The sequence below is a fragment of the Coprinopsis cinerea genome, assembly GCF_000182895.1.
Source record: "Coprinopsis cinerea okayama7#130 chromosome 4 map unlocalized cont3.4, whole genome shotgun sequence".
NCBI lineage: Eukaryota > Fungi > Basidiomycota > Agaricomycetes > Agaricales > Psathyrellaceae > Coprinopsis > Coprinopsis cinerea.
This window is the reverse complement of record NW_003307541.1, coordinates 2722646-2747862: the sequence shown is the minus strand read 5'-3', so window position 1 is coordinate 2747862 and position 25217 is coordinate 2722646. Positions and strand designations below refer to the sequence as shown.

Below are 25217 nucleotides of genomic sequence, written 5' to 3'. Positions count from 1 at the left end.
TCATACGCTCCATTTCTTCTCCTCTACATAGTTCCAGCTTCTATTGCGCTACCAAATCTAAATTGGTTTGCCGCGTGAAGGGAGGCGTTCTGTTGCAGTATTCGCCGCTGTCAGCCGTCTGGCCTCTACTGAGTGAAACCCGTGCCTTGCCACGACGTCCGCTTGTCCCATAACCGTCACCCACACCTCCGTCCGATTCTCACTCGATGTCTCTTTGACATCCACTCTTAACCCATTCCAGCTAAGGTTCGTACACAAAGTTTCTGCACTTGGGAGCCCACACTTCTTCATATGTGCTATAATAGGGCTTAGGGTGGGATCGCATATACACAGCTGGAGAAAAGAACCTCAAAGAACAAAGAAAAACGCGGCGTTGATGATCAGCATCGTGGCCTCGTTGTTGAACGATTGTTCAGAACTCGCAAAAGCGCCCGTCGCGTAACGATAAAGTCTGGACTCTCCATGCCGGCGGAGAGCGAGGAAACGACAATTTCGAATGGCCCTTTTCCTTGGAATTTCCAGTATTTCCAACAGTGTCTTCGTTCGGTGAGCTACGGCGCTGGAATCACAGCACGAGGCAGTGATTTCCCCGCCACCGCTAAGTCGACTGTAGGTTTCGTCCCAGGAATTGTTCGATTCGAATTTGCCAACAGGCGGCCTTGCGGCACCGAAACACGAGGCTATGGCGTGCAACCAAAACAGTTTTGAATCGCCCGAGCGATTTGCGAATAAAGCAACTGCGACTCGCGTGCACAACCATTGCAGACAATGGGCGGCCGCGGACGGACCCTCGCCTACTCGCCCCCTTCAACTTGCTGCTCGTGCAGGCTGGAAATCACTCTGAGATTCCACTTAGCCGCAACTTTGTTCGATTCTCGAGCTTAGTTGATGGATATCATTTTCTCTCCTTTATCGTCCTGTTCTTCTCCCATCGTTGAGAACGATGAGTGTCCCTCAGAGCGGCTCGCTTAGGATCTCAGCTTCTGTTTCTGACGAACGAGAGCCCGTAAACAGCAGAATTAAACAACGGAGGCAATGTCGTCTTCTGGCGGGCAATTTTGAGACTTTTGGGCGTTGTCTTTCAGCCTTCCTTTCCCAGCACATACTAACGTCATTCCAGTGCCAAAGTTAATACGAGAAGTGGTTTTGCTAGTGTCTTGTTAGTATTCCTCTGTAAGTTCGCTTCCTGACTTCCTCCTCTATGAATATGAAGTTTATGAACAAGGCTTGGAAGGGCAATTTCTCATTGGCGATCAATTTCTTGCTGCTTTGTGCAGGGTCGCTCTCTCAATACAAGCGTCTCACCGAGGAATGCGATGTCCTCGTGCCTCGAGGCAGAGCGAAGGGAAAGTCCCAGCCCGACCTTCCTAATGCGAAATGTTATCACCGGAGACCGAAATATAACTGTTGGCCTTGCCGCCTTGGCGGCGGTTCTTCGCGGCCCTGAATCTCTCATTGGTCGGTGATATCCCAGATTGTTATTCCTGGCCTCATTGCAAGATCTTGGGCGGATTTTTTCGTCCGCGTCTCCATCCGTGCTCAATCAGAACAAATTCATACATATGTACGCCCGTCAGTACCGGACGTATTCCTTGCCGCCTTCCCTGCCCGCGCCTATCCCTCCCTCCCCTGCCCACCACTCTCCCGCCCTTTCTTTAAACCCCCTCATTCTTTCAATTCGATTGTTTGTCTTTTTCTGTCTTTTCGGGTTCCAGTCGTTTCTTCAAACATTCGCTTTCGACGGTCATTTTCGCCGTATTGGTTTTTTCTTGGTTTTTTTCATGTCATGATGAACACGGGTGCACATCCCTATGAATGGTCCGCTCTTCATCGCGCAGCTGCTGCCGGTGACGACGATGGCGTTCGGTACGCTCTACGGTCAGGCGCCGACGTGAACGCGTTGGATAGCGCGGGGAAAACAGCGCTCATGTGCGCTATTGCTGGTGAAAAGTACGCGTTTCTTCCATTCTCTCTCGTCTCTTGTCGTTGACCGCGCCGTGATTTTGCAGCTGGCAAAGTGTCGACCCCGCCGACTCAAGTTTCCTCACGCCTGACCGTATCTCGACTATCCGCACCCTCCTCAACCACCCGAAAATCTCACTATGGTCACTAAACGCGCCTCACGCGTCTATGAACGGTGTCGTCCCGCTCGGAATGGCCGCTTGGCTGAACCTGCCGCGCGTCGTGCGCCTATTGCTCGAAGAGAGCGCCGACGCTGTCTCTGTTGACGCTATGGATTCCCATGGAGCCACGGCCTTGATGTGTAAGCCCTTCCCCTTGATGCCCTACATCTGTCAATTTCCTAACGGAAAGTCTCCGTCAGACGCGGCTCGTGACGGAAACCTAGAAGTGGTCCAGATACTGGTAGGTCATCTTTACGTCTACTAGGATCTTGTACTGACCGATTCGGGTCAGCTCTGCCATGGCGCACGCCCAGATTTCCGAGACAGCAATTACCGTACATCGATCCAATTTGCGTTGCCTCATGCACGCATACTATGGCTATGTGAGGTGGTCTTGAGACGCCATAGATGGCGCGAAGCCAGTGTAAGCTCCCGCCTCACATCCTTATCGAAAGTCTAATATCTAACCGAGCTTACCAGTCCGCGGACCGCTCTCAATCACCCATCTCCGAGCATATTCTTCAGCTGTCTGCCCTCTCCCTGCCTTCTTGCAACGATCTTGAGCCTCCGCAACCCGCCATTTTCAATCCCCAGGCAATGTCAAGGTTGCTCACCACCCTCGTCTCATCCATCCGTTCCGGAGATCTGGACTTCCTTCATTCGCTTCTCTTCTCTCCCGCAGTTCCCGCGTCTTCGCCAGCTTCATTGTATCCAATGTCCGTCCCTATCTTGGTCAACTTCCCTGATTCGAAGGGCTGGAGTCTTATCCACCATGCTGTGTCTCTTCCTCGCCCATCCATCGACGTCATCGATTCGCTTTACTGTGCCGGAGCGGACACCGCCCTGTTCACTGCCCACGAACAATGGACTCCCTTGCACATTCTTGCTCGATCTGCAACTGTAACACCAGGCCAACATGATGACGCTGCATCCTTGTATCAACTTGTTGTACATCTCATTCGCGATCTGCGTGCGCCGCTCTCTGCTCGCGACAAGGACGACGAGACTTGCATTCATATCGCCGCCGAACATGGTCAATCGCTCGAGTTGCTTACCTATCTGCTCGAATGCGACAAATCTGGCACTGTCCGACAGCTCAAAAACTCTCGCGGGTGAGTTCAATCATGGATTGATCTTGTATTTTGATATTGACCGGGTCCCGTTAGCTTGACACCCCTACAGGTTGCCAAACCTGAATTCCTTGCAGCGTTTGGACCAGACATTGGGATCCTCCAGCTCATAACGCCCAGCCTCGCCGGCATGTCTGTGACCTCCAACGACTCACTCGCCACCCTTTCGGATTCCATCGACCCTGACTCTGTTCAAGATGCCACGTCGTCCACGTCGTCCGTGTGCTCCCCTTCCCAAATCGACGCCACCCTGACCTCCCAACTTCTAATCACGAATCTACGTCTCTCATCCCCCGATGGCCACCATGTCAACGAGCCTGGGCACCTCCGCAAGCTGGAAAGCATATTGGCTGATTCTCGGCAAAATCAGCAGAGACTGGTTCAATATTTCCGGGACAGGATCAAGGAGGCCGAGACGGAGCTTCAAGAGCTGAAGAAAAACGCCCAACGAGTGGACTTCCTACGCGAGACGGTTGCTACAGCCGCTTCAGAGAAGCTCTCATCGAAGGGCATTCAACCTCTGCCTCCCAAAGTTTATCATCGCGATTCGGAAGACTCTCAGAGCACTGCGGTATCACAAGGCTCATCTCGCGACTTTTTGCTTCTGCCATCTCCAGTTTCTCATCAGGCACCTCCGCGGCTTCGAATTAACACCAAGACCCTAAACGGACGTCCGTCTGTTCCAACTTTCTCAAGTCTGTTCCAGCAATCGGAATCCCCCAGTCCATTCATTTCTCCCTATTCCAGCAAGGATAATTCCCCGCTGGATGAGGACCACAAGGTGTATCGTGATTCTCGACTTGCCATGTTCGGCCGGCGCTCGACACCTGACCTTCGACAATCCAAATCGGACTCGCCCAAGAAAAAGAAGAAAGAGTTGGAGCAGGCGAAGGGAGAGAAAGGCCTATCAGGAACGATGCGCTTCAAGGCTTGGTTGAAGAAGATGGTTCATCACGAGGACTTGACGCGATCCCAGCTCGCTGCCGACACCCAGAAACCCGACCCTGCTCCGCTCCCCACCATCCAGGTGTCTATCGCCGAGGATATCGATCGCTGGGATCCTGCAATTGATACCGCTTTGCGAACCTCGATGGTCGTGTTGGAAGCTGCAGAGCGTGATCTTTGCAACATTCATCTATGCCTCAATTCGGTGGGTTGCCACATTTCGTTCATGCTGTGGTTCGCAGTTGACATGGAAGAACCAGGCGGAGCAATTCATTGGCCTTGCAAACCATTCAGTCAACAAGGTTGAACGGGCCATGAAGCGTGCCTTCAAGGTATGTCCTTGTATTCTCGGTGTTCTTCATCTTGAGTTATTAACGGTCTTTCCATAGCTCCGCCAGCAAATGATCACCAAGCTTCGCAGCTCTAAACCAGGGTCCCGATGGTACAACGGGGACATCATCGGACCAAACCACTCGCCCTCCTCCAGCCTGTTCCCTCCGCCTAGTCCAATCCACCTCCGCCCCAGCATCGCATCCATCTCTTCCATCTCAACCCAGTCTTCCGTCGCTTCTGCGGCTGCCACCATTACTGAGCATGATGACGAAGACACCCGTGTCATTCGCCGCCTGCTCTTGAGGAAGATCGAAGCACAGTCCTCTGGTGCTTGGGAAGAACTTGAAAAGGCCCTCTCGTGGCTACGCATCGTCAAGGAGGTCGTCCGTGGCGTCAAACGAAGAGCATACCTCTGAGCTTCATTTACCCACTCTGCCCCTTATCCATCCACCATTCTGATTCACCCATGCACATCATACATTCTCTTCATCATCAGCCACGAAAAGACCTCAATACTGCATTTCACCCGGACTATGAACTCACGAACCATTGCCACCATTTGCACAATATCAATCCAAAAAAACTCTATATGTATGTATTATTATTGTATATAAGTTGCCCGCATCGTCCCCATAGAGTTTTCGCAAACCCCTACCTTGTTGTCCTTTCCACCTTGTACATCATTATCGCACGTCGTTGTTGTTATCGTCGATCAAAATTGCATGTCCATTTGTTGTCGCGTGCTGCTCTCGAACTCGAATCGCGTTTGAAAAAAGGTCTTCCTTGATGAAATCCAGATATGGTACAAGCAGGTAATAGGTATTAGAGAAGGATGAGGTATACGGCGTAACGGAGAGTACTATTCATGACCGAAGGCGAGGAATGGGTGGGAGACTGAAATCACCGGCGCGTCTCAGCCAGTTTACGAGCAAAGGGTTCACGGCAATTATAGTGCGTTACTTCACCACTACAAGCACAGAAACGAATCAGCAAGGCAACAAACAGCGCCAGGAACGAAAAGAAACTCACTGAGGGGAATGAACGGCAATCACACTGTTGCCTATCCGTTTATGACACTGAGGACATCTACAACCGAGGAGAATCAGTCTCGCAAAGCCCTCCCAAAACAAAACCGAATACGAACATCCGTGTATCAGTCACTTTCACCCTTCTCGTCTGCAACCCAACCAACTTCCTGGCCAGATGATCATTCCTAGCCTTGCTAATTTGGGTGATCACTCTCGTGTCAAACACGGGTACCCTGAGTGCATCGATCAAGAACTCCTTCACGTCGTACGCTGTCACGAGCGGAGGGAGCAGTTGAAGTGTCTCGACAGAGTCTAAACGCGGACTGTGTCTTCTGATGAGGTCCAAGGCAGGTTGCAGGAGCTTGGAGGTGTCGACGGATTGGGATGTTGGGCGGAGGTAGATTCGGAGAAGGGTGAGGAAGATTCCGCTCGTTGGTGTTCCCGATTGATACACTCGTTTGCAATACCTTTTTGAAGAGGTTAGCAATTGATTGTCATAATTTTGGAGATAGACCCACTCTTCAGCCTTTAGGTAGTCGTTCAAGCGGTACACATATAGCTCCAAGGCCTGATCGTGTCGTCCTAATCTGCCAAGGAGGATAGCGCGGGCTTCATAAAGATCTAATCATAGAGGTCAATAATAGCTCATGAGTCAGACTTTGATGCACCTACCCGTCGGGGAGAGCAATCCATAAAGCCTGTCGATGGTAAAGAACTGGTTGCTGTCAACGAACTGGAGCAGCTTGGAGTACATATGGTGTTCAAGGTCTACATCCACGGGATCAGCCAAAGATTTAACCTCTCCAAAAATAAAAGGCATACCTCCATCACCCCGTCTCTTCGCCGCAAGTGTTTGGCTGAGATAGAGTTCAACCAGCCGGTCGTGGAACTCGGAAGACTGATCTTCTTTCTCAAAGATGATATGTTCAAGGTATCGAATGCACAATTTGGGATCAATCTTCTCCAGATAGTCTGCCACGGGTCGATATGGCAGTTCTACATCCTCGGAAAGGAATATGTTGAAGGCCATATCCTTGTCGGTGTCGAATATCCACCGAGCGGATTCGAAGATCTGGGCGAGATGAGCTGGACCTAGGCGCTGAAGATATCGTATCGAAGGGTCCAATTTGTCCTCGAGGTCATCCTCGTCTTCGGCGACCCTGGGTACTTGTTAGACGGCCCGCAAGGAGTCATCAGAGACTACTCACTCTCGAAGCAGATCCAAGGCCTTCGCGTGCATTCCCTTGCCATGGTACAAGTCCTTCAACTCGGAGAATTTCTGTAGACAGTGGATCAGCGCGCGCCATCTCATTAAGGTGCAGGATACACACCTTTCGCTTCCGAAGATCCTCCTCAAGCTCAGATACTTCACACCAGTTCGCTACACGACAGAGTGAACTGAGAAGGGTGGGCCGGATGATCAGATACGCCTTGTACAGAGCCGTGTCGATAATCTGCGCAAAGCGGAGTAATTGCTCTGGTGTGAGCGCCGAAAGAGCAGCGTCCGGCAAGGTATACAGATCGTCAACAGATGTCTTGGACAAAGGAGGGTACTGTTCCGTCTGGTTCTCTGGTGTGATCTTGACCCCCTCCAAAGCCTTGAACAACTTGGGACGCCGGTCTGTCAAGAATCGGACCAAAGTCTCTATGGAACGGTGGAAATCGTCTATCGGCCACGCATGAGTTCTTTTCCGTCTCTAGAACAAGGGAAATACCCACCATGAATCGGTACCCTCCGCTTGCTCGACACAGAAACGGCATCATCGTCTTTGCCTCCGCCTCCGGGAATCAGCATCCCAAATGTCGTCTTCATTTGCAGCCGGTTTCTTAACGATGTACCGGTGGGTACAGAGCCAGGATGATCACCGGTCGCACCACTACTACCACCCTCTGCCGAACCTTGCTTCCCACTCTCGTGTGAAGCGACCGATTGTGAATCTTCTCCCGAGGATGGTTCCACGGGTACAGGCCCACCATACAAAGGGATCCACCGCTCCTGTGGGACTGCTAACCGTCCCGACACGGCCTCCGGATAGAGTGCTACGACCTTGGCAGGGTTAAAGTCGAGTGCAATAAAAGTGTCGATGGCTTCGTCGAACTTTCCGGCGCGGAACTGCGCGACGGCGTTTAGAGCTCGTATTCTCGTCCGACGTTGGTCCTTGTCTGGGAGAGAGGCCTCGTCCAACGTATCCAGCAGGGATAAAGCATCACTGTAGTGACCGGCCAAAACTAGCTCGTCCAGTTGTTCCGGCCATGGCTTCATGGTGAATTGCCATACCGAACTGCCCTCATTGGTCGCTGCAGTCTTGTCAGTGGGCGTACTGATCAGGAAGAGCGGAGACTTGATTGACGATGTCGGTGTAAGCAAGCGAAGTGTAGCATTGGCTGGAGGAGTCGTGATCGAAGTTTGGGATCCAGACGGGGAGTTGAAAGGGAATGGCAGAGTTTGGGCGGCGTGGAGGGAAAGCGAGGAATACACTTGGATGACTGATGTTGGGTATACAGAGGATTGGCTAGTCGTGGATGTCGAAGCAGTGTCACTTTGTACGACGGGAACGGTTCCAGCTGGGAGGACGGAAACGATGTAGGGCTTGACGGCAGCTGATGGTACCGGTGAGTACATACAGGCTGGGAGGAACGATGATCCAAGAGCTCACCAACGTCCTCGGGAGGTGCGGGCCATTCCACCGTGGTCGTCCTTGACACCTTCGCATCTGGTCCAACGAAATATCCTTCCACTGCACGGCCGTCAGCATGGTCTGATGTCTGGGGTAGAATGGCGCATACCATCTTTCGTGATCAAGGCCTCCGAGTCCTTGATATGGACTGCAGTAGGCTTAGGTCTCGCCATAAGACCGAACGTCATATAACCCGTCAAACCTGTGAAAGCCCCTGTCGACGCAGTCGTCGGTAGGGGTGTCACAATGTCCACCGCGGTCATGGTCGATAATGTAAAGATCGCGTATTCCGTAGGCGAGTATGCAAAGCATGCCGAGTCTGGATTCAAGAAGGCGATTGAACGGGCTGAGTGGGGTAGAGGTGCCTCCTTTGCTTCTTGTGGTTCCCCGTCTTTCCATGTGTACAGAACGGCCTTCCTTCTGCATCCAACGAGTAGATGAGTGACCAATGTTGGTATTGGGGTGGTGTCGTTGTCGGAAGTCAGATTCTGGACTGATGAGTGGACCGCGAATGAGAATGCGGCCTTGGCTTTGACCAGGGGTGTTGGCGGAGAGAAGGACGGCAATGGGTAGAGAGTTACATTCATTTCTGGAAACATACAGTATTTGAGAGTGTACCATTGAGAATGACCGACGACGGCATACCAGAGAGGAGAACCAAAGAGTTTACATCCTTAATGAACCCCAATTGCTCAATGGATCTCCTGGCAATCGCCTTCTTGGTTTCCACCAGCTGGAACGCCGGCTCTTCAGACCCCTGGTCCTCACTTTCTAATTGAACATCAATATCGTCGCACGTCCAAAGCCACGTCCAGCATACCTCCATGGCGCTCAGTGCTATAGATATGCAAATTCCCAACAGCACTCCCCAAATACAGTCTATCCCCTGACCGAAATCGTTCGTTGTTAACACATTGTATTGCTGAAACTCCGGAGCAATAAGCGAACCTTGAACAAGGACAGAATCTATCTTCTCTTTGATACCGGATATTACGGCCTTGGGTGTATGAAACGGCGCCATGGTGGATAGGACCAGGGATGGCGGCGCGTCGTGGTCGTCGTCCCCGCCGTCAACAACGAGGAAGAGGCGCTCATCACCCCGCGACCGCAGCGAGCAGCATGTTCGGGGGTTGCCGAATTGGTTACGTCATCGCGTTTGATTGAGCTGGGGGACCTGCAGTCGCGGGTTCGAGCTTTCACTTCTTATCTACACTACATCCACCGGCTTGCACTCCCCAAATTCTAACGCTGACCGGGCTATCCATCTGGTCTCTGCCTCTGCGTATTGCTTATCTTTCTGCAGTCAATCAAGCGGCCTTGTCTCAATCAACAAAGTTCCACCATTGTGTCTTCCTCGAGACTTGTGGCAATTGGGACAGAGGGAGACTTGTCAGGAGCGACGGTATCGCCACGTTCATCGAACCATTACCCCCCACACCAACTCCTTCTATTCGTGTGAAGTTGAAGTTGTACTGGTGCGACAGGTTGGAAGACCTTGATCAGTAGACCGCAGAATAGATGCAGGTTTTGCAAGGAAAGACCACAATGTAATGCAACATGAAGCTTGCCATTGACTCCGGAGTACGGGTATGTGCCAAAAGAACTTTCGAATATTAGGCGTCTGCTGGCCTCCAGGCCGTGATAGCCATTTTGCACATGTACGATCGATAGCAGCACGGCAGAAACTAGCGCTCTGCCGCCATTACTGCCTGCACGTAGCCGGTCTCCCCCATCCTATAGCCTTGTCCTATGTAGACATCTTACGCCCAGCTCTCCCTCTCCTCGAATCCTCGCTCGCCAGCTTTTGATTTAGCGCTTTGAATGTTTCTTGTGCATATTTTTTGCCCGACTATGAAAGAGTGGAATTAGGATAGTGGTATGGGGTTGTTGAGTCGTGAGCAATGGGCAATATACAAGCACAGAGAACTCACCTCAACCATGCCCTTCACTTCCTCAGCCTTCACCTCTCCCGGTCCAATAAACCTCATCCCCCTCAACACCGGTCTTTCCGTTTTATCGCCTTTCCCGTCCTTCTCAAAGGAGTAGATGAGGAGGAATTTCAAAGGAACTGCTGATTCCTCTCTCGAAGACGCGTCGAGGAAATGGATAGGTGGGACCTGCACAGACATTGTTACAATAGGAACAACCTAAACTTGAGGAAAGAACTTACCAAATTCAGGGTAACGCAAACAGGCCACTTCTCAGAACCCTCCAACGGCTCGCCTTCATCCCAATAATCCGGCAACTCAAAGTCCACCGCCTTGTTCAACTGGCGGGTATCAAACCCACTCGTGGGTTGCTCCGTATCATCCACATCCATCCTATCCGCATCCTTTCCTTTCTCCTTCCCTCCGACGTCCTTCGCGGCACCCCCTCCGACTACAGCCCCGCCCATCGGCCTCGCCTTCCACTCTACAACCTTCGTCCTCGGCACCCTCGTATCCCACACCGCAGCCCTCGCCGCCAAAAACAGCACGTCCAGTACATTCCCCTGGTCCGCTAGCACCACCAAATCCAGATGCATGCACCACGCTTTTCTCCCAGGCACAATCGTCAGGTTCTTGGGGTGTAACGATGAATGCGATAGTGTAGAATCAATAATAGTCGTCAGATCATATTGGAGGTCTTCGAGCGCGTTGGACGAGAGATGCGGGTAGGCCGCTGGTGAACTGTGGTCGTAGTAGGTATTGGCCGTGTACGGAGCGTCAGAAACTCACCAAGTAACGGTACATACGACTCTTCCGCCATCTACACCCTCTCCTTCATCTACACTCTCTACTTCGAGTTTTGTCGCCGCGACGACCTCGGTTCCTCCCCCGCCGTTCCCTTCCACGCTCGTCCGCCCACCAATGCTGACCCTCGCGCTCCCATTCGCTAATGGCGCAACACCAGTTTCGAGGGCTACAATTCGGTATTCATCCAACGCCCTTCCATCGATTCTCTGCCCTGGGATGGATGTAAGACCCGCTTGGATATACGAACTCTCCGCTTTGGAGATTTGAGGTGCGTAGGCGTTCATTCGAGCTATCGACCGTGTCGGCTAGTCTGTTGAGGGTATATTTCTCGTTTTTACTTTGGGGTAGCGCCGGTTGTACAGTCCCCTTGTTCTCTGACGTCTCTGGACGTCGGTGATCAGGTTGAAGTGAAAGACAAAAAAGGATTCGAGCCGTGCGCGACTCGTCGCGCCCAACTGATCGGAATCAATATGATCTCCCCCACGAAGTACAGGTCCAGAGGATACACGCAATACACTATTCAAGGTACAATCGTTCTTTCTCAATAAACGCTGCTACTCTGCTGGTGACCCAATCCTTCCATCGTCCACCACCCTGCTCACCCCCGGGCCACGAACCAATCCTCCGCCTGGAATTGCGAACAGAAGTCGAGCTAAACCGACTTTCCCTCTTCCCAATGTCTATCAAAGTGATTCGCGAGTCGCTTGGGTCCTCCTTCATCCAACCCATTCGTTGAGCTACACTTAGCGTCTGGTCAACTCCACTCTCTCCTTTGGCTTGTTGCGTAGTGTCGCTGGGGAGGTTCGCGCGATTGGCGCAGACGATGAATGAGTCGTCGCCGTCTGGGGGTGGGGACAGCATGCGAGACAGGACGTCTAACATGGTTTGTTCTGCCGTCTTGTCTGGGTTATCCGCTGGAGGAGGATAGTACTTGGGACTGAACAGTCGCTCGAGTGTGTCCATCCCAACAATGAACGTGAGCTGTGTGGAGGGTCCGCTCGATTGCAGAGGCGAGGATCGAAGCCTAGCCGCGAAATACTCCTTCAAAATCCTCGACTTCCCAACAAAAGTCGGTTCGTCGATAATCCCAATAGCAACATTCGGTCTCCCGTCCTCCACCTTCCAACGCGTAACGACGTCTTGAGAGAGCAAACCCATCATCTGCAGTCGTTGCAGGTAGGAAGCATCGCCAGGTTTGAGTGTCTTATCCGCGTTCTTGACTGATAACAACAAAAGCTTTGCTTCGTATCCATCTTCTCCTTCTTGCCCGGGTTTCTGTGAATTGGCCAAAGCGAGGTGCGCAAGGGTCGGTGGGTTGAACGACGAATCAAGTACAGATATCCGGACTCTATCGGTATTCCTATTGGGGAGAAGAGGCCAGTGGGGATGAGCCGTCCAGACGAGTTTGAATGGGAGTTCCTTCGAGGCGCCAGACTCTTGTAGTGTCTGCAAGAGCCTGGGTCCATGGGTACGAATGTGGGTCAACATCTCATGGTCTGAAGCCGTTATGGGACCCGGGGCATTCTCGTTGTCGTTGTGGCTCTGGGCAGAGCTGTTCTGGGCCTCGTACGACATTAAATCCTATATATGGCGGATGGCATCGAATTGGTTGCTGATATGGTTTGGTTAAGGTGGTTAGGCCGGGGCCGTCATCACCGATGAGACTAAAAGGTATGGTGAGTCTATATAAGTGAGCAGTTGGGCTAAAGAGTTCGCAGATAACATACCAGGTAAGCGAGGAATTAGCGCAAAGTCCCAAACGATGGTGAGGGTGGGAAGGTAAGACGTCAGTGATCCCATCACAACCGACGGCTCGATATCATTGCCTTGAACCGCGACCACGATGCCAACGGCGACAATGGTGGACGCGAAATCCAACATCCTTTGGCTCTGAAAAGGATTCTGCTTTCAAATCAGTCTCATTGTCGTACGACTCTCGTTTACCCTGGCAACTTTACTGTAATCCACTCGGGTTCAATCAGTGCGGCACCCTCGAGGACAATGCCGGGCGACTTCGTGAATTGCTTTCGCTGCTGTATTGAACTCGATCGGTTCGGCTTCCGTCTCAGGACCAAACGCTTGGTACGTTCGTGACGCTGGAAGCTTCTAACTACAGCAATGTTCTGGGAATCTGGATTTGGGCAACCTCATAGCGAACATCCATCAAAGAGAAGGGGTCTTTGAATCTCTATGGATGCGCTGGCACGCACTCTCTTGAAACTCTGTCTAGCTTGGAGTCGAAGCGGCTGGATAAAGTATCTCTGCAGCGCATGGTGTACGACCGAAGTATGGATTTCCCCGATCGCCATATTCTCGAGAGAATATCCATGACCGAGGACAGAATTCGGAAGGGTTCTCCGAGCTGGCGAACGAGGAAGTTCGCTTAAAAACGTCGACCTTCGTGCTTGCAAGAGCTCCCCAGAAGTCCACGCGCCTGTAAGATAACGTGGATAAACTCAGCTGAATGCGGACTAACTCTCTATCAAGCAGGTATAGATCAACATCGGGATTGGATGACGGTATCATACATGAGGGAAGAATTCGAGCCACCGGATCGTCTGGTAAGCAGACCGTGGCAGATCTGCGAGTTCGGCCAGCGAAATGACCACCAGGATAAATCGGGCAGGGATATAAAACACGAGGGAAACATAGGTGAAAAGCGCCAACCCCAGGAAGAGCATTCGAAGCGGCCGTTTGGATTTGGCTTCCGCTTCTGTCCTCTTGTAAATAAAGCCCACCAAGTAGGCCAGGGACAATGTCAGTGGCGAGAGGCAGATGTGGAGAGCCGCCACGCTCCACAAGTAGCGGTTAACGGACGTGGAAAAGGGCCACAAAGGAGAAATGGCTGCGCAGTGGACAGCCCCGAACAAGGAGGCTAGGAACGAGGCGGGGAAGATGGCCACGCGCATCGTTTCGCGGCCTGTGACGTTCAGTTTAAGGGACCCCAGGTACGACTTGATGGTAGAGGACGAAACAAGGGCTGACTCCGGGAACGGGTCATCCTCTATGATCTCCCTTACGAGGAATAAAACGAGGAAAAACAGGGAAATGGGGAAGGAAACAAGCAGGAGGCCTGGTTATAAGGGTGAGTGCGTTCAATACCACAGGCTGATTGTAGGGCAGGGAAAGTCTTACTCACAAAGTCGTACGAATAGAATTCGGTCCTTCGTCTCTGTAAAGAGCCAGCCAAGGGGGAAAACCGGAATCGTCGACTCTTCCAGCAACAGCGCGACAATTATCTTCAAGTTCGTTCTCGCGGCTAATCGCTGGAAAGGTCTCTTTGCCGCCTCGAGGATCCTTCGGGAGCGCTGTCCTACTGTTGGTGGAGGAGGTTCCTTCTCGCCTTCAGCACGACTAGCAAGAAGAGAAGCGGATTCGTGATCCATGGGACGTGATCGGCGAGGATGCGACTCGTGGTTGTCACTGTGGGGGACATGCGGCTCGCTGACAGTGTTCGAATTCCGGTAGAATGAATGGGCATCTACTGCATCCCCCAGCCCTGCTTGAAGCGGTACGACGGCGGTTACCGTCTGAGGGGCTGACAACGGGACGATTATCGGACATTGCACATCCAGTGGCTTGTCCCACCAGAAGAAATACAACACCGAGTTCAGAACGGCGTAGGCGAGTGTGACCAGCTCTATTTCTGTAATAGAGAGCCTTTGGACGTGTCGAGCAAGGCATTCTACCACGAACCAGCTTGTCTGGAGGAGAACAAACCCTTTGGCGAGGGCGTCCCCCTTGCTGCGATCTTCTGATTCTTGCCGCGTGTCCCAGGTCCGTCGAACGAGCGCTTGAAGGGCAGCTCTTTCGTCCTCTTCAGCGCCGAAGACGTAGGTGGTTCTCGCTTCTGAATCTCCGCCCTTCTCAAATAGGTACCCTCGCATTTGCAGGAAATGTGAGTGGACAATAGTCTAGTCAAAATGAATTCTGCGTTACGCTCAGTATTGACGCGAATTAACGACGTGATGGAGAGACTAGAGTAGCTCACTGCAATCAGGGTTGGCCTCCTTCTCTAATTCCAGTCGTCTGGTCATCTTTCGCTGGATATCTCGAGCACCCCGCCATTGATGGAATGCAAAGGCCACGAGGAGCTCAGGGGCAGCTAGTCCCCAGAACATGAGCTCAGCTCTCTGTAGAAGCCCTCCCCATCTGTTGTTACCAGAGGAGACAGGACGGCGGATGTCTGGGTGGACCCCGACCCAGGTGCACGCAAATATCGTCACCCAGCATGTCTGGATGATCGACAGGACCGAGCGCTGTTGACACCAGGCCTCTGCGGTATCGTCGTCAAGGCTGGAAGAAAGGCCCTCAGCACGGGGAAAGACAGAAGCCTGGGTGGTCCATAGGGATGCAGTGATGTAAAGAGCTGAGAGGAAGAGCATGGGAGGCGGAAGGCACTCAAGCTGGACTTGAGAACGTCAAGTGGTCTCGACAGATCCTTATGTATGGAAACCAGGAGGGATGTCACTCTGGAAATGCGTGAAACAGAATGCGTACCACCGCGTGTCTTTGCTGAGCCCCTCAATCCTGGATCGAGCTTCATCAAAAAACCACTCCATCATGATCACGGCGCCTAATCACTATAGAAGTCCCTGTTACCGCAGTCACTCTTTAATCTACCGATGTCCACGCACAAGAGATATCAACGGGCTTCCATTTCCATCCGACTGTACGCCCTATTTGTTTGTCACGAGTTCGAAGTGGTTTGACCCCAATTGCCTATCAAGAAGGAACTATTAACAAGGTGGAAAAATGTGGAGGTAGCCGAAAAGAAGCAGTACGAATCGGTGCACTCGTAACTCATGTGACAAGTGATACTTTACTAGGAATGAAAAAAATCATAGCAGAATGCGACATAACCAATGGGAACGGTGTAATAAATAAGAGCTGACAGCGAGGAGCCCGTGGATGCAGCACGACAGTGGCCTTCAAAGAACACGGGAAAGTAGTCTCAGCACCTTTCCGCGGACCTCGTCTTTAACATCTTCGACAATCCCCCGGGCCATGCCTTGGATCTCATGCAACAAAGTAGAGTTCGCGTCATAGGTGAGGCGTGCATGCTGGCTATAACCGGGATTCAGCGCGATCTGGGACCACAGTTTGATAACAAAGTGTCGGCAGTTGAAATTGGCCAGGTTGTATCCGATTTTCAACATCCGGCATTCGTCCAGAATGCGATGGCCTAAACCACGGTCATAATGTCAGAATCGCAGATTGAGTAAGGAGCTCGAGGGGCAACTTACAAATATCACGAATTTCGTGAGGCTTGCGATACGTCTCGCCGATCTTTCGGCGGCGGTGGTAGTAAACGTCGCCCCGGGGACTGCGGTCAATCTCCTGGGGGAGAAGCTCCTCCTCAGGGATGTTCTTGTCCGCGAGCGCAAGCTTCTTCGGGTTGAAGACATTGGCCTTCCCAGCAGGCCGAATGTGCCAGTGAGTACCATCTACCTCCAAGGCCCAGTGCGTGCCTTCGTCGTCGACGAGGGGTGCCGCTGCTTTGAGAATCTTGGAATCGAGCGAGCGCATCACGAGGTAGATGTCTGACGGCCGCGGGGACGAGCAGGGATGCGAGCTCCAATGGGTGGCGGGTGGCGGAAGAGTATGTGATGGCAGAGATGGCGAGAAGGGATTCGCAGCCAGGCGTATGGGATGGCCAAGAGGGCCTTGTATACCCATTATGGCACCATTGACCTCGACAATCCAGTAGCTCGAGGAGCCATTTGGAAAGGGCCCTAAAAGCTGGAATGTAGAGGATTCGGGTAGCCCAAGATGGACTGCGAAGGGCTGAGGGGAGGACATCCCTTGGAGATGTGTGTCAGGCTTGAAAGAGCCGTAGTGCGCCATCGACAGATATCAACGGGATGATACTGAGCGCCATTTACAGGCTCTGAGGAGGTTATATAGGAAGGTAGCCCATCGGGGAGGATCTCACGATTGAGGGACAGTGTAGAGTGGCGGGCGCACGTCTCTGTGATTGCCCTCTCTTTTCGGTTCGTGATTTCTCTTTGCGGCGCCCTCTCATTCCTTCATTTGGCGCCCATTGTCACAAGACTTCAACACATGGGTGATGAAACGCCAAAGTGTAGCACTATTTGACATTGAGAATGTATGAGGTGAACCTCATGGATGCCACATTTTACAAGCCGAAGACTTAGAAGTGCTGCTGACAAGGTCACCATAAACCGATTGCATTTAGACGCCCGTGACGTCAGCATCACCCTGATTCTTTAACACGACCGCGCGAGTCCCATGATGGTAATCCCATCGTCCAGAATCACATTTCATGACATGAGGACACTGCATTGAACGGGTGACGCCCTTCAGCGTTTCACGAATCCTTGAAGCGAAGAAATGAGTGCTTGATAATTGGGATGATCACCGCGGTCAGCAGTATTATTCACTCCCAGATCCATCTTGTCCTGCGGTCGTGCCTGCCCCCAACTTTGACCCACTTACTTCCTCCGATCCCTCCTGGGAATTCCAGGAGTTGCCTGGGGTTAAGCTCCAACGGGGGCAGCCCTGCAACATGCGCGCCTGTTATCAGTTGTCGCAGCTGCGTTCTTCGGCTTGAACCGCGACCACGACCCCAATAGCAACACAGTGTAATCAAATTTATTGCTTTTGCGAACAGAATCCATTGTGTGTCTTGTTCGTCTGAGATGATGCAGCTAGTCCTCTGTTCAGCAACGCCGAACCGGCCCCCTGGGTCTATCTATCGACAGGGCCTCGAGGATTCTCCTGAGGGCGGTTGCGTGACCTGTGCATTCCAAGTTCACTCGTCGTTGCGCAAGTGCCACCTGGCGTTCGTTTGGGGATGCGGATAGTCCCAGTACGAGATTTAAAGTTGCCGAGAAGGATAAGTCTTGGGACGGAAAGAGTTAATGAGGAGCTTGGTGAGTGGCCGTTCCAAGTTGTCGTAGTTGTTGTCGTGTTGTGCTGTCTGGCTGAAGGGTATGGCATGTAGAAAATACGCTACAGATACATAGACAGGGCTTTATTCCCAGCCTACTTAAAGTCCCCTATTCTTCCTGCTACAGCCCCACCCTAGGCATCTCACACTCCATCCCAGGGTCTTCTTGGATTCACCATCGTCTAAAAAGGTCGCTCCCGCCGAGTCGGACCGGAAGTTTGTCGGTGTTTCATTCAGAGGCTGGCGCCCTCTGTAGGGCCACCGAAGGGTTTTTCTTTATGGACCGTCCGTCTCCTTGCCTCCCTCCATGGTTGCCAACGACGCTCTATTTGGACAATAGCATGAAGCTACGTATGGACCTGAAGAAACTGGGAGATAATAGCTGGGTATCGCTTTTCTGATATTTGGTAGGCGCGCTAGCCGCTGGCTCGCAATCGAGTCGAGTCATGATTCTGGGTTGCCATCTTGCCACTCGGTCTCCTGCAGGCTTTCATCCCGATTGTTTGTTTCGTCGCGCAGGTTACTGCGTTAGGTCTTCTTTTTATACCGAAGGCATCCTAGCAGGTCTAATCTTCGACTCGTCTTCTCTCCATCATATTCGGATTCGAATTCAGGGGCTGGAGGATGCGACCCTTGTCTCGCACCTGGCGCTCAAGGTATGGCTTTTACGACGAAATACTGCGCGACTATAGGAACCTAGAGCACGAGGATGGCGGTGAGAGTCACGGGCTATGTGGTGAGGGTGGCGGAGGTGGCTCGGTGGCACAATCAGACAATGGTAGACGCAAAGGTTGGTATTTCTATTTCATTTTGTCGCTCTTTTCTTCCCTTCTTACATGTACACGATGTACGCAGCCAACAATCATGGAGACGTGCTGCCAATGGATGTGGTATGTCTCGCTTTCATGTCCCTGCACCCTGGCTGTTCAATGACGCGTATTCAGGACGAGCTGCCGCAACCGACCTCGAGCTTCAACGGCGCGATTGCAATCAAGTCGCTAGGAGGATACCCATACCCACTGTCAGACGTCGGCAACTTCGATAACTACTTGGACCATTTCTTGTTCTCGCCTGAACCCTGCAGAAGACCATCGGCGACGCCAGCGGAGGCATCTGTGGCCCGGCGACACGACATCGTCATTCGACGCGCACCCTACACTGTATGCCAAGCCTCCGGAGCCGAAGCAGTTGCAAGGACATTGGCCAAGCTCCATCAACTCGACTCAGCTCTTGCTCAGTTGCGCCCGACCAATGATGACAAACAAGGATTGCGTCGATTGCTCTGGGAAGCCCGTCGGAAGATCAAGGTTACCGAGGATGCCTATCCTGACTTGCTTGACGTCGAGCCTCGCTGGTACTCTGGCCTCTCTCTGGGGGAACTAGAACTGTACAAGGAGGCCTTCGTCATCGATGCAGAGGCTAGACGGGACAAGGACAGCCACCGACCTCATTTTCCTTCGTTGCTGAATCCGGTGAGGGAGGCTGCACCGCCCTTGTCGTGGCACTATCTGGGAGACCCTTATCCCGCATGCAAGGACTGGATTATGCAACGACCCTTGGCTTCTATCCGTCCTCGATCGCGATCGTACGTGGTTCTACTGTTTGAAATGGGTTCTAGTGATTCAATGACAATATTCTTCAGGGTATGTAATGGGCAACGACGCGACTTTGTGTTGGACTCTAAGCACTGTCTTGAGTGTCGTCGGGACAGCTTACGCAAGTCGCTGCTGGTCTGGAAGCACCGCCAGTCCCTGCCGGAGCCATCTCAGGTCACGGGTCCAGTTTACTTGACACCTCCAACCTCGCTTCTATCGCTCCCGGCGGCGAGCACCACTGGTGACGATGGGAATTACACCTCCGGGTTCATCGACATGGACGACATGACTGATTCTGCCACACCCACACTCAGAATTATTAATTACAGCGATGACGAAGAGGACGAAGACGAGGATATGGACCTGGAGCCCATCCAAGAGGAGCTGACGCGTTTCCGGGATCCGCGTCCCTCGGTTGACTCGGAGAAGCTTTTGGAATCAGGGTTTCCCTACGATTTGAAGGGATCAACTCCCGATGCTCCTCTCCTACGAGATTTAGCAGAATTCAGCGATGAGTCGGACGACGACCTCATGGACTGTGACATGGTCACGATGGTGGACTCGGACGAGATAATGTTGATCGAGGACGAGGACGAATTTTATTAGTAACGTCACCTAACTCATGCATACTTTTCTGTTTATTTTCGCATTCTATGACTTTCTTTTGCAATGATCGATCCCTGTAGCACTAGTCATTTCTTTCCTTCTAGCACCTTCTGCCATGCACCCCCTATTCTAGATCCGCCAATGTACTCTTGGACCTTCGGACATAATTCGCACATTTTTGGAGGCTTATCTTATCTACCGTGGAACCTGACTCGCAAGGCATATCCCTCACAGGTTTGCGAAACTTTCCGAATTTCCCTGCCTTCTCTCACTCACCTTTCTTTATACATACTCATGCGAATTTTGCCCAGAGAAGTCGACAAACTCCTGCTTCACCAGGTTCGTGGCCGACATTCAATTCTTGTTTCCCACGTTCGTGACTCTGATTACACGCGGCGATTACAGGTTGGTTTCCTCGCTCAACAACGTCTTGCTCGAGGTCTTCGCCTGAACCAAACAGAAGCTGTCGGCCTCATCGCTTCGCAGATTCAAGAACGTATTCGAGATGGAACTTACTCGGTGGCAGAACTTATGCAGCTGGGGAAGACGTTGTTAGGACGTCGACATGTTCTACCATCCGTTCCAGCGTTGTTACACCAAATCCAGGTCGAGGGAACGTTCCCGGACGGGTGAGTCCAGTTTCTTTCTACTGTGTAAATTACATTGCAACTGATGGGCGATAGCGTCTTCCTTGTGACAATTCACGATCCCATATGCACAGAGGATGGCGACCTGGAAGCGGCGTTGCAGGGTTCGTTCCTCCCAGTACCTTCGAACGACATCTTCCCGGTCCTCGACGAATCCGAGTATGCACCTGAGAAACTTCCTGGAGCCATTATCGCGAAGGAAGGACGGATAGCGATCAACTCGGGAAGGAGGCGCATACAGCTGAGAGTGGTGAATAAGGGAGACCGTCCCATACAGGTGCGTTCTATACAACCGTTTTCACAACCAGAAGGGAAAAAGCTGAATTTCTTTCTGGAAGGTTGGCTCGCATTACCATTTCATTGAAACCAACCCGACCTTGTCCTTTGATAGAGCCCGTGCTTATGGGATGAGATTAGATATCCCAGCTGGAACAGCGGTTCGGTTCGAGCCAGGCGATGTGAACGTCAAGACCGTCACGCTCGTGGAGATCGCTGGGAAGCGTATCATTACCGGAGGCAATGGACTGGCTACAGGAGTCGTTGATCCCGCCAGGACCGAAGAGGTCGTGAAGGGTTTGGTCCAGAGAGGGTTTAACCATGTGGACGAACCGGATGCGCCGGAAGTGAAGGAGGCGACTGATATGAGCCGGGAGGAATACATTTCTATGTTCGGACCCACGGCGGGCGATAGAGTGAGGTTGGGAGACACCAACCTCTGGGTTGAAGTCGAATGGGACGCGGTAAGGGTTCTTTCATATCGGATGTCATCTAGCTCCACTAATCCATCCTTTTCAGACGGTTTATGGGGATGAAGTTAAATTCGGCGGAGGTGAGTTTTTTTCTTGCGATGCTCTTGGATTTGAAGCTGAAGGACAGGAGACAGGCAAGACAATTCGCGAGGGCATGGGCCAAGGAACTGGGGTATCGGCGGTCGACGCCTTAGATCTTGTCATAACCAATGCCCTGATCATCGACTGGTCCGGAATCTACAAGGTGCGAGCAACTACCATCTGATGCTTCGTTTCGACTGACATCCGAGTTCCCTGTTATCAGGCAGACATTGGTGTCAAAGACGGCGTGATTGTTGGAATCGGCAAAGCAGGAAACCCCGACGTCATGGCCAATGTGGACCCTAACCTCCTCATTGGCTCCTCTACAGAAGTCATCGCCGGCGAGAAGCTAATTGTCACAGCCGGTGCCCTCGATGTCCATGTTCACTACATTTGCCCTCAACAGGTCGAAGAAGCTTTGGCTTCCGGAACCACGACGATGATAGGTGGAGGCACAGGCCCGAGCGCAGGAAGCAACGCGACCACATGCACGTCGAGTCCATTCTATATGCGGCACATGCTGGCCGCGACGGATGGACTTCCAATGAACTTTGCGTTCACGGGCAAGGGTAATGATGCCAGTCCGACTGCTTTGGAAGAGGTAGTTCGAGCTGGTGCGGCTGGTTTCAAGCTTCATGAAGATTGGGGTTCCACACCTGTTGTGATCTCGAACTGCCTGGACGTCGCAGATAAATACGATGTACAGGTATGTAAATGTCATGTCCGAGAGTTCTAGAACCTTGCCTGACACTTCTGAAAGGTTAACATACACACCGATACCCTGAATGAAAGTGGCTTCGTTGAAAGTAAGTTCTTTCTCCATGTACGGGGAAGCATTGTGATTAACGTTAATCTAAAGGCACCATTGCGGCCTTTGGCGGCCGGACAATCCATACATATCACACAGAAGGAGCTGGTGAGTAATTGACGCTGTCTTCCGTCTTCTGAAACTCCTGACATCCGGTGCAGGTGGTGGACATGCACCCGATATTATCGTGGTCTGTGGTTTGGAGAATGTTCTCCCATCCTCGACAAATCCTACGCGCCCGTATACCCACAATACCCTTGACGAACATCTCGACGTGAGTAGTCCCCTGCATCAAGGAAGATTAGGTTACTGATAGTCCTTTCTCAGATGCTCATGGTTTGCCATCATCTCGACAAATCTATCCCCGAAGACCTTGCATTCGCTGAATCCCGAATCCGAGGTGAAACCGTGGCAGCAGAAGATGTTCTACATGATATTGGAGCCATCTCTATGATAAGCTCTGACTCCCAAGCTATGGGACGCGTTGGGGAAGTGGTTAGTAGGACTTGGAGGACAGCGAGCAAGTTGAAAGAGTTCCGAGGACCTCTTACTTCCCTTGGAGACACGGCAGAGAAGGATAACGGCCGTGTCAAGAGGTACATCGCCAAGTACACCATCAATCCGTATGTATTCTTTTTGTGGTTCTTGAAGATTATCAGGGAGCTGATCATAGTTGGACAGGGCCATCACACATGGAGTTAGCCACCTTGTTGGACATGTTGCCGTTGGAACTCTGGCGGATCTAGTCCTCTGGAAACCAGAGAACTTTGGAGCAAAGCCTGAGATGGTTCTCAAGTCAGGTGTCATCGCGTGGTCTCAAGTATGTCCTTGTCACTTCTTCCTCGGTTCCAGATGCTGACTTTTCTTTTAGATTGGGGATGCGAACGCGTCCATACCTTCTGTCCAGCCGTTTTATGGAAAGCCAATGTGGGGTGCCCAAGCAGGTTCAGCGGCCATGAATTCTGTGGCGTTCGTTTCCGAGCTGTCGATTACCTCTGGGACAATCGCTAGTTATGGATTGAAGAAGAGGGTGGAAGCGGTTCGCGGGTGCAGAAAGGTAACCAAGAAGGATATGAAGTGGAATGACTTGACTCCAACGATGACTGTGGACCCCGAGAACTACGAGGTTAAGGCTGACGGCGAGATGATGGACATCGAGCCTGCGAATACCCTGCCTTTGACCAAGGCATATAACCTGTTTTAGTGAACAATACCAGGATCTAGAAAGAGGGACAGGGGACGATTTAGCACGCTTATTGCTTTCATATTTTTTTGTTTTCGATCTACTGTTTGTTTTGCTGCTTTGATGTCATCGCTATTCAATAGAGGTTTACCACGTTATTGAGATCGGCCATTAAACAAGGATTTCAGGTCCTCGAATAGGTGTTTACCATTCCTCCAAGCGCCCTTCAGGTCCCGGAACACTTTTCAGTTCCCTCAGGATAAACGACGGACTATAATTAGACACTCCGAGAGTCTCTCACGGTTGTACAGAGAGGATCCCTGCATTTTTGTTTTCTTCTCTTTTCTGCCACTCGTTTACCTCCCGGTTTTGCTCATGAACTCCTCCCACCTCCGCTGGATTCAAGAACAACAAATATGTGCCATGTTGGGGTAAATTTATGGTTGCGGTCGGCGTCCATTTAAGAAGGCGTTAGAATGCACTCTTTGCAGGAGTTGATTAAACGCCGGTTCGTCTTTCTTTGGAATTACTGCAATTACTCGGTTTTTGAAAGGGGTTTGTCAGGACTCGAGTTGTCGTGAGAGGTGTTAATTACTTCGAGCAGCAGCGGCCCCGCACGAGGATTAATTGGTTTACTGGATCATCATGTAGACACTTGGCCGGTTCGATAGGAAGTCCCAAGCGGACTGGTGGCTGGCAGCCTCGCGAGACGCGATAACTTGGCATGCCCGCAGTGGCAGACTGGCAGCTTTATCGAATTCAAGTAATCCACCAAAATCATTCGTGCACGAGAATTACAAACGGGCGACGGGCAGTGTTTTCCGAGATGCCTCGTTGCTTTGGTGTCAGCATTGTTTCTGGCGCGAGCGAGTCAAGAGAGTCGGGCGTCGGTCGCGGCTCCGAGACCCCAATCCAGGCTCGGTTATTGCGTCGGGAAAACCCTGATTTGGTCATCGGCGCCCATTTGCTTCCGTTTGGGGCCCTCCTGTCGTTCGATGACGGCATCGGTTTGGCTTGTGCCTTGTGTCTGGTCGGGTCTCGCCGCATTGTCCTTGCCCGAATCCACAGCCTCAGTCGAGTCAGCTCAAGGCTAACCAGTCCGTGTTGTTCATGGATGAAGAGCCTCGCCTATACCATGAGGCGACGGGGCAAAGAAAACCGACGTGAGGGGCAATTGTGGTTGGCATGATCGCACAAGCAAAGGAGCACGATGCCCCATTGGAGTGGTCCATATGCTGTACGGATCTCCACTCAATTTTAGGTTACATGACTAACGAGGCGATACCACAGGAGAGCTGAAGAGAAGATTTCTTGCGCATCTATCTGTCAAGAAGGTTGAAACAGAGGAGGAGACTTTGATCATCTTCGCGATGCGCAGAGGCAGTCGAGTCGAACCGATTTCCCAATGCGGCAGGAAGGGCGGGAAACAAACGAACCGCACCGCCCTCGGATCATCTGAACTGGCGTGACTCATGTTGGACGACACCCATTCGGGGTTACTTTGGCTTATTCCCAGGCGGCTTTTGTTCTGGGAAACAAATATCAGAGCTGTCGAACCTCCTTCTCCATTTGCTCTTTCGCCACCCCTTTCTGCCTTTCCACCTTCGCTCCCCCGAAGGTACTTATTCGACGGTCGGTCTGTCAATGTCCGTGTCTGTCTTAC

At 51.9% G+C, this 25217-nt stretch overlaps 7 protein-coding genes across 7 annotated transcripts; 4 read left to right on the top strand and 3 right to left on the bottom strand.

Moving 5' to 3' along the window:
• Positions 1-768: 768 nt before the first annotated feature.
• CC1G_14456 (hypothetical protein) lies at positions 769-1447 on the top strand (the record flags this gene model as incomplete). The annotated part of the gene is made up of 3 exons (XM_002911412.1): positions 769-866; positions 1121-1173; positions 1278-1447. 3 exons carry the CDS (start codon positions 769-771, stop codon positions 1445-1447), a joined length of 321 nt encoding a protein of 106 aa, XP_002911458.1.
• A 182-nt stretch (positions 1448-1629) lies between these two features.
• Positions 1630-5243, top strand: CC1G_10064 (hypothetical protein). Its single transcript, XM_001836518.2, has 8 exons — positions 1630-1950; positions 2010-2263; positions 2324-2364; positions 2416-2547; positions 2604-3235; positions 3290-4403; positions 4459-4530; positions 4588-5243. The coding sequence occupies exons 1-8, from the start codon at positions 1790-1792 to the stop codon at positions 4945-4947; spliced, it is 2766 nt and encodes a 921-aa protein (XP_001836570.2). The 5' UTR covers positions 1630-1789; the 3' UTR covers positions 4948-5243.
• Positions 5244-5431: 188 nt separating this feature from the next.
• On the bottom strand, positions 5432-8500 carry CC1G_10063 (rab guanyl-nucleotide exchange factor; the record flags this gene model as incomplete). The annotated part of the gene is made up of 12 exons (XM_001836517.2): positions 5432-5498; positions 5561-5617; positions 5676-6026; positions 6078-6180; positions 6232-6327; positions 6382-6719; positions 6768-6838; positions 6891-7204; positions 7279-8160; positions 8217-8297; positions 8347-8385; positions 8440-8500. The coding sequence occupies 12 exons, from the start codon at positions 8498-8500 to the stop codon at positions 5432-5434; spliced, it is 2460 nt and encodes an 819-aa protein (XP_001836569.2).
• A 1335-nt stretch (positions 8501-9835) lies between these two features.
• Positions 9836-12547, bottom strand: CC1G_10062 (cytidylyltransferase; the record flags this gene model as incomplete). Its single annotated transcript, XM_001836516.2, has 5 exons — positions 9836-10086; positions 10169-10354; positions 10408-10797; positions 10972-11261; positions 11575-12547. The coding sequence occupies 5 exons, from the start codon at positions 12545-12547 to the stop codon at positions 9985-9987; spliced, it is 1941 nt and encodes a 646-aa protein (XP_001836568.2). The 3' UTR covers positions 9836-9984.
• A 2110-nt stretch (positions 12548-14657) lies between these two features.
• On the bottom strand, positions 14658-16819 carry CC1G_10061 (hypothetical protein; the record flags this gene model as incomplete). Its single annotated transcript, XM_001836515.2, has 5 exons — positions 14658-14902; positions 14964-15383; positions 15610-15694; positions 15934-16157; positions 16219-16819. The coding sequence occupies 5 exons, from the start codon at positions 16817-16819 to the stop codon at positions 14658-14660; spliced, it is 1575 nt and encodes a 524-aa protein (XP_001836567.2).
• Positions 16820-18730: 1911 nt separating this feature from the next.
• Positions 18731-20086, top strand: CC1G_10060 (hypothetical protein; the record flags this gene model as incomplete). The annotated part of the gene is made up of 3 exons (XM_001836514.2): positions 18731-18775; positions 18830-19470; positions 19528-20086. 3 exons carry the CDS (start codon positions 18731-18733, stop codon positions 20084-20086), a joined length of 1245 nt encoding a protein of 414 aa, XP_001836566.2.
• A 294-nt stretch (positions 20087-20380) lies between these two features.
• CC1G_10059 (urease) lies at positions 20381-23575 on the top strand (the record flags this gene model as incomplete). Its single annotated transcript, XM_001836513.2, has 13 exons — positions 20381-20425; positions 20492-20715; positions 20770-21010; positions 21072-21473; positions 21529-21562; positions 21617-21726; positions 21787-22269; positions 22324-22369; positions 22423-22479; positions 22533-22645; positions 22699-22994; positions 23053-23191; positions 23243-23575. The coding sequence occupies 13 exons, from the start codon at positions 20381-20383 to the stop codon at positions 23573-23575; spliced, it is 2523 nt and encodes an 840-aa protein (XP_001836565.2).
• Between the last annotated feature and the right edge of the window lie 1642 nt (positions 23576-25217).

Bases quoted from the DNA above. Each gene is read 5' to 3' on its own strand.
- CC1G_10064 (XM_001836518.2), top strand. From the start codon at position 1,790: ATGAACACGGGTGCACATCCCTATGAATGGTCCGCTCTTCATCGCGCA. The intron at 2,548-2,603 runs GTAAGCTCCCGC...CGAGCTTACCAG, and splicing joins ATAGATGGCGCGAAGCCAGT to TCCGCGGACCGCTCTCAATC. The intron at 4,404-4,458 runs GTGGGTTGCCAC...TGGAAGAACCAG, and splicing joins TTCATCTATGCCTCAATTCG to GCGGAGCAATTCATTGGCCT.